At 43.4% G+C, this 8012-nt stretch overlaps 1 protein-coding gene across 1 annotated transcript; it reads right to left on the reverse strand.

Annotated features, from left to right (window-relative positions):
* Positions 1-267: 267 nt before the first annotated feature.
* LOC103622801 (transforming protein RhoA-like) lies at positions 268-4071 on the reverse strand. The gene is given in 3 exon segments (XM_017744934.1): positions 268-2947; positions 2949-3067; positions 3070-4071. Coding segments are annotated over 3 exon segments (576 nt in total). The 5' UTR covers positions 3182-4071; the 3' UTR covers positions 268-2602.
* Between the last annotated feature and the right edge of the window lie 3941 nt (positions 4072-8012).

The following is an 8012-nucleotide window of genomic DNA, read 5'->3' on the forward strand; positions in this document are numbered from 1 at the left end:
GACTCCAGCCAAATGGATCTCTTAGCCTCATAGTAAAGAGCTTTTGAAAAAGTGCTCTGAGCCAGATACAGAGGGAGATTGTTGATTTTTTGATAGAAGTGGCAAAAAGTGACTTTATACAGGTTTAGCAAAAGATTATGAAAAACCTCCCCAGAGTTTCTCTTTTCCAGTTGCAGAGGAGTATACAGTGGAAACAGATTGCCAACTTTCTATTTCCCATAAAATAAACAACAAAAAAGTTAATGTTAAGAAACAGAAACTAAGGTAAGTGTAACAACAGTTTAATTCAGAGATATGTACAGTGAATACTGGGAAAGAAACCAGTTACCCCTATCTTGAACAAAACACCTTTCTGGAGGAAAGCACTTATTTATTTAGACTGAAAACAGACACCAGCCAATATGCTGCCCAGTGTCCTACTAAGCATCAGGTAGTGTGAGGTCTGATTCACCCAAGTGGTCTGAACTTTCCAAGCAAGGGGAGCAGTGCGTGCTTACAATCTTTGCAAAACTGCCTCTCTCCAGTTCAGTGTTCCACATCAGAGGCACCCGAGACACCTGTGCTCTTTAACTTATCTGCAGACTAATCCTCCCCACCCACACATCCACATACAAAATGGAAATAACAATTTAAACCTATTTACATAAATACAGCTCTTTGAAAGGTGCTAATGATGCTACTACCTGAATCAGGAGAGCACTTATGCACAGCACACATGTCCAAGTTGCATGGGGGGAAGAGTTTTAAAGTTTGGGTACAATATCAGGTTGCATCGAGGGGATTATTATAGACAGAGGGGAGAGCAAATTGAGGTTAAGAATGGCCTAGGTGACAAAAAGGAAAGAGCATGGAAAACAAGAAAAAGAAAGCTCCAAGAAGTAGATGATTCACAGTTACTTTAGCCAGCAGTTTAAGCTTCTCAGTTTGAAAATGGAAATAACACCTACTTAGCACCAGAGATGGGCTGGTAATTCATGTTGAAAAGTGCCCAGAGATTCTTGGAAGAAAGGTGCTCTTGAAAATGTCATCCTTGAAGCATTTGTAGTCACGGCACAGTGTGACTGTGGATTTCAAAACTGCTACCAAAAAGTGATGGAGAAGGAAAGCAGCAACCCATCCAATACTGAATACTTGGCCAGGCCCAATATTTCTACCCATGATATCATCAATAGACAAATACTGGTGGGAAGAGTGGGTAAGAAAAAAATCTTATGTGTGTATTTTGCTAGGTGTCTCACCTGGAAAAGCTCCTTTGCAAAGTGTACAGCTCCAGGTGCATAATCAGTTTAGAAATTTGCCTTTATTTTCATTTTATTTCCCCCGAGAAACTTTACCAGGCTGCCAGAGTGATGACACCAGCACCGTGGAAGTCAGCAAAACAAAGTAACAGACTTCCATGTTCTCCTGGTTCATGACAGTTACGCTCAGTTAGTGCTGGACTTCAGGATCAGAAGGGGTTTACCTTGAAATATTTCTCTGTCCATTTCTGTGTTTCAGCATGAGCCTTCAAACCCTTCAGTCACATTACTTGCCTGCTTCCAGCCTTGTGCCTTTAATCTCAGTCCATAACTCAGTTCTTTGGGCTGCCAGGACTCAGTGCTTCTCAGAAGAGAGGGGTGGAGAGTTGCACCCGAAGTCTTTCCATTTTGGTCTACCTCTGTGCCTCTCTGAGATATTCTGCTTAAGTTGACAGTGTGTCTCAGTCTCTTTCCAGATTGTTAATGACTTGCAAAGTCAACAGTATGGTTGCTGGCATTCCCTCTTGTTCATGTCTTCTGCCTGCAAGTGCTACGGAAAGACAGAAAAATTTAACATGCATTTAGATCACAAGAACAAAGAAGTGTAGAAATTGAAGTCTAGTATTTTTCTCAACTTTTAAGGTAGGAATTCAATCATGAACTGGACTATCCTACTCCAGATCCAGGCTGGTTTACCCCAGTTTATTCACCTGTGCCTGAAGAAGAGGTGGAGATAGCACTGCCTCCCTTGTGCTCTATGCTATACATTGCATTCCTGATGCATATATTGAACCAAGACCAGGCCAGCTCTACAAATTAATCCTAGAGAAAACCAGACCTGCTCTGCCAGTCAGAAACCCACTGCTATTAGCACAGCAGACTATTGGATACCTGTGTGGTGACACCCTTCCCTAAGGACACCCTTCAAGGAAGGGTATGGAAGGGAGTGCGTACCAGGAAACTTTGTCAGCACAGCTGTTTGCCACTAAGTCTTGCTACCAGGAACCTGGGATTAGATTCACTAAAACACGTTCTCATGCTTGTCCCACTACTGTTGGTTTATGTTGCTGTCCTAGTCTGTGTGTATTTCCCTTGACCGAAAAACCTCCATGGAGAATGGTAGCTTGGTCATTTCCATTTCTCAAGACTGGTTCCACATGTCAAACCTAGACTTGCTCTCTTCAGCCTGTATTGGAGATGGAGAAGGAAATAAATCCAACTACTCAAGTGTGATGTTTTGCAGATAAGGGATGTTTTCCTCCTATAACATAAAAGCAGCTTTTATAGCACAAAATCAACAGCAACAAAGGTATCTGCTTACCTTTCAACAGGATGAAATCCAATCACAAAATAATGTTCACTTCTCACAAAATTTGGCAGTGCCTGTAGTGTTTCTTTCTCCTCCTTTCCTCATGTAATGCACATTGGTTAATGATCTCCAGGCCTCTATCATCACCTTCTTTTGTCTTGGCAGAACAGCCCAGGTAAGCATATGCCCCAATGCTAGCAGCCCAAGCTTTTTCTTCTGTAGTGTTAATTGTCTCATTGCCTGGAGTAGTTTCTTCTTAATACCTTAGTTCTATCTTGGCAGCCACTGGAATAATAGGTACTCTGAGGCAGAACACTTTGATTTCTGGAACCCAAAAATCAAGGATGTTTTGCTGTAAGCCAGTCCTGTCCATGAATAAGCACGTTAAAATAACACCAGTAGATGTCTACATCCTTGTGGAACACTGAGCGGAGATCTCGGTAACCGACTGCATTCTTCCCTGACATATCCAAGAGAATGAGTTTAATTTCTTTCCCATCTATGTCTGTGTCAGTAGTGTCAGCATTGGCTCATAGGACCTGGGAAGGTGTTCATGACACAGAGCAAAGACAACGCATATTTTACCAGCGGGGTGATCTCCAACTACAGCTAACTTTCTCCTAAAAGCAGCCATTCCTTGAAAATCAAGATGAAGTACAAAATGACGTATTCCAAAGATGGGATTTTTTTTAAGCTTTTGTGAAGGGTAGAAGGAGGAGAGGAGAGAAATTCATTAGTTTGGAATTTCCCTTATCTCCTTTTTTCTCTCCATACTCCTGTCTTACCTTTCTTTCCTATTTTTTCCCCCTTTTAGTTTCTCTGGTATCAGAATCTTCTGAAATTGTGACTACCTTGTTCCTGCCTAATATTATAAATCAAAAAATTAAGGTGTAAGCCAAATCTGGATGTAACCAAGACTCCTGCAGCACCCTATATTTCTGTTTTATCATCTCAGATATTGTTTACGGTCAGTGTTCAGTCCATAACAGATTTAATTTTTTTAAGTTGAATTACTTAATTTTGTGAGTGACATGGAATGTAAAACACTGCAGTGAACAACTTTCCAAATCAGTTTTATTGACATTTTTCCTGCCATGATCTGTTAGTGGAATTCTACAATGGCAACAGCTCTTCTGTGTGCATCCATGCTGCTTTTGCCCATAGCTCAGTTATCATGTGGGAATTAAGAAAGTGTTCTCAGTCTTCATAGAGTTATGGTTAATTTATAAGAAACAGAAGTTTGTTAGACTCACAGGATAGTAATTTCCACCATCAACTGCCTTCTCTTAGATCAGTTTCTTCTAATATTGTTGTTGCCTCAGCTTCCTCAGGTGACAGGTTCCCCTGCAGAGAGAACTGACCACCACACTTCAAAGACCATAATGAAGACCACAGTAATTAAAGCAATAGGTTAATGTATCTTAATATAGCCAACCAATCTACATGGAGAACCATATGACATCATTGTTTTTTAAAGAAGTCTACTTTACTGGCAGTAAAGTGGAAATTACACAAATCATTAACAAATCACAACATGTTTACTTCAGAAGTTTCCTTGTTCCTATTGCGAAAGACTCATCCTGTGTGAGCACTTCAGAACTGAGTGTGCCAAACTCCGCGGTGGAACGTGGGCTGACAGTGCTGGAGTGTCAAACAGGAGGAGACCTGCCAGAGAGACCCTCGAAACATCACTCTCCAGATCTGCTGAGGCATCACAAATGAATGAATTGCAGAATCAAAGAATGGATGAGGTGAGGAAGGGTTATCTACTCCATCCTGCCCTGCTCAGAGCAGGATCAACTACTGCAGGCTGCTCAGGACTGTGTCCAGTTGGGTTTTGAATATGCCCAAGGATGGAGACTCTGCAGCCACTGTGGGCAGCTTTTTCCAGTGTCTGACCATCCTCAAAGTAGTGGAATGAAGTACATCCACTGGAGAGTCTGAAGAGAAAGAACTTCCCACTGTTAAGCATTCTGTCATGAACTCCAGATACAGAGACTGAATTCCCTGCTAACTTGTTGGCACTGGACAAGCAATTCTTACTCTGTCTCAGTTTTCCTGGTAGACAAAGAGTGCAAGGTGTCTGCAATCACTAAAAACTGAGAACAAAGGGAACCAGAGGTGGATTAGTTTGGTCTCTCTGCAGAGAGAACTGTTTCCAAAGGCATTATTGCTGATGTAGATATGTAACATGATCAGTATCTGTAACAGTTATGTGGTCAGCTCATTTATTTCATACAGCTACAGAAGGGTTCTTCAACTGAGATGAGGGGTTGAAGGTCTAAAAAGTCTAGCCTAAGGATGAGGAACTTGTTTTTATTTAATTTGAACTCAGCTGGAGACAAAAGGCCACTTTTAATTTACTGTAGTGGTATAATTTTACTCTGCCAGCCCATATTTCCTGAGTCCTATTAAAGTATGATTTTATAGTCTTGCTATAAGAACTTGAAACAATTAAATCAACAGCTTCTGACTGACCTTTCTTGTTCCCTGGAAGAGCAATGCCAGTGCATCCCATGCAGCTCTTTAGTCAGGAAGGCATTTCTTTTTGGGATGGTGTGCTTTCATGTGCACTGTACTTAGCATAAACCTCTGTATGGAAATACAGAGGTTTCACCTTCTCCTGCTGTGCCTTGGCATTCCAGTTTCTAGGTAGATCAGTCTGGCCTGTCTGCTGAGGGCACTGATCCCAAGAGGTTCTGAGAGTTAAACTCTGCTTTTCTCCAGGTACGCTGGAAAGCAATAGACCTGCTGTGACACATAGCAAGTGTTCTGGCTCCTAAATGTGTCAGAAACTCTTAGCAGCTTAGAGAGACAGACACTCACCATTTCTGCCCATTCTCTCACATCTAATCAGAGCACTACCCTGTGAACTGCTCATATTTCACTGCCTCTTGCCTTCCTCACTTTGCCGGGAAGCTTTGCCTGCATGAGGACTGCAGGATGCCTGATGCCAGCATTACAAGTCAGCATGCAGGACTCAGTGTGCCATTAGAACACATGTGGTCCCCTCAGCATGTTATGCCACAGCAGGCAATGTACTTACTTGCCTACTTCTTGGCAAAAAGGAGAAAGGTTGCCTTCCCCACTGAGCTTTCATGCTTTTGGTACAGATTTATGCTTGCACACAAATTATCTGATTTACAGACATGCCCTTCAGAAAATCTGTTTAGCAAGAGGAGCGGGGGGGGGCGGGGAATATAATCTGGAAACAATCTCCAGTAATTGACAGGAATTGTCTTCTCAGCAACAAAAAAATATCAATTGGATTAATTAAAAAAAAAAAATCTGAGTTTTAATCTCAAAACCATCAGCATAAGCAATGAAAGCAAACAAGTTGCATCTTCTACTTCATGCTTTCTTCATCAATCATACAGATGTACATGGTGCAGCAGAACTAATGCTCTGCTTAAAGAGTGCATGTTTAGGGATAACTAGAAGTGAAGATTCAGCTTGCTTAAAGAACTATAGTTCAGCTTATCGTGCAGATTCATGCAGAAAATATAAAAGCTACAACATAAAGTTCAAATTCAGCCCTAGAATACGTGAGCTGGATACATTTGCTAAGTGCAAATGTGTGATAACCACAGTGACTTAGATGTTCCCCATAGAGGCTGTTGCTGGAGTTTACCCTAGGACAGTGAAAGGAGTGTGATCTCAGCCTGAACTGGTCACAGGGCTGAGTCTCACGATATAATGCCTCTGGAAAAAAACCTTACAAAGCATTTGAAACCCTTGGTCAAGGAATTACATAGCCTTGGATGAAATCTGTCTTGCATGGTGAGAGATGAAACATCAGGCCCTTTCCCTTCAATACAACTGTGTGCAAGACTAGAGATGTGAGACTTCACTAGAAAATGAGGCAGTTACGGCTCAGACCAAAACTGGGTGCTGAAAATATATGTGTACTGCTCAGACACCAGAAAACTTCCTGCTGTGGGTTTGACTTGGGTTAGCTGGACATTTGTGGAGCAATTCCTTAACACAATTTGGACGCTGGGACCAGCAGACAGTTTGGATGAAACGTTTTGCTCCTAAAAATAAACAAACAAACACACACCCAGGCATGATTCAAAAAAGTCAAATACAAACGGAATCAGAAGTATATTTGAGCAGCACCTCTGGCGCCGGATGAGGCACTCGCAGCTCCTCCTGCGCCGCCCCAGAGCTGGATTTTTCCTGCCCAACAGGCACAGGGCGGTGCAGGGCTCGGAGCCGCCGCGAGAGGGCGCCGGGCCCCCGCCGTCAGCGCAGCGCGGCCGCGGGGGAGCGGCCGGGGCGTGGGGATTTGCGTTGTACGGCACAAATTCACCGCAAATTCACCGCAAATTCGCCCTGTCTGCCGCTCCGAACGGCCTGACGTGCTTGGGATCGTGGAGAAGATAGCTACAAGCTGCCAGTGCTCCATCGCCAGGAGGACATGGCAGCATGGGGGTGATTTCCACACAGTTTTGTGAAGGATTTAAGCCTGCGAGCAGTGACAACAAATTTAAAGGGGTGATGCAAATCAGAAATTTGGCCCGCTCGAAGGCCACAGGTACTGAAGAACACCGATGTCAATGTCTACACTTTATTGCTGGATTCTTTCAAAAATCAGTTTGAATTTATTATGTTAAAATAAAATATGCTGTACAAACCCCAGTAAGATCAAGGTACAAATTCATCCATCAGCATCCAGGGACATGCTCTTTTGACAGGGAGAAATGGATATCACAGAAAATGAATTTTATTTCAATGTCTAGGATTAAGTGAACCTTTTGCCCTATTAACACACACCCCTCTGTAACGCTCTGCTGCAACTAACTTGTCAGGCAATTTGATGTACTCAGTGATGCATTCATTCTCCAAGTGGGTATTTTAAAATATAATTTTTAATAACAACCATATTGTACAAACCATTCATTTTTGTGCTATTCACTAACGCCAGGGCTGGGTAGGAAAACGGGACACTTTGGATCCAACACCGAGAGGCAGTAGCCACAGGACATCGTCTGTATGGAAAAGCTCGCAGGCAGGAAGCTTGGGACAGCACCCGGCTGAGCAGCGATAGGTGCAAGAGGGACCCAGCGCGACGCTGCCGGCGGTGTCCGTGTGACCCCGAGCACCCAGCCCAGCCCAGCCCAGCCCAGCCCAGCCCCGCCCCGCTTCCTATGGAGGGACTCGCACCCTGCCCTCCCAGCAACTAAGCTACAAACTAGTGCAAACGCACTACAGTGTTTGGCGCCCCTTTATTTTCCACGTTCGTGTTTTCATTGCTGTGACTTCCTCTCTATCCGTGTAAATTGAAACCCAAAGGCCGTTTCAGTTCAAGCATGCTGCTTCTCCCGGTTTACAATTCCTCCGTTCCCTTCTGGCCAAGAGCTGGCGACAGTCGAACATAATGAATTTTTTAAGGAAGGGGGTCGAGCGCTTTTCCAGCAGCACCTAGCGGAAGCTTTTGTTTTATTCCACCCCCTGCAATTTAC

This window comes from Corvus brachyrhynchos, unplaced genomic scaffold (assembly GCF_000691975.1).
Source record: "Corvus brachyrhynchos isolate BGI_N302 unplaced genomic scaffold, ASM69197v1 scaffold116, whole genome shotgun sequence".
NCBI classification, from domain to species: Eukaryota; Metazoa; Chordata; class Aves; order Passeriformes; family Corvidae; genus Corvus; species Corvus brachyrhynchos.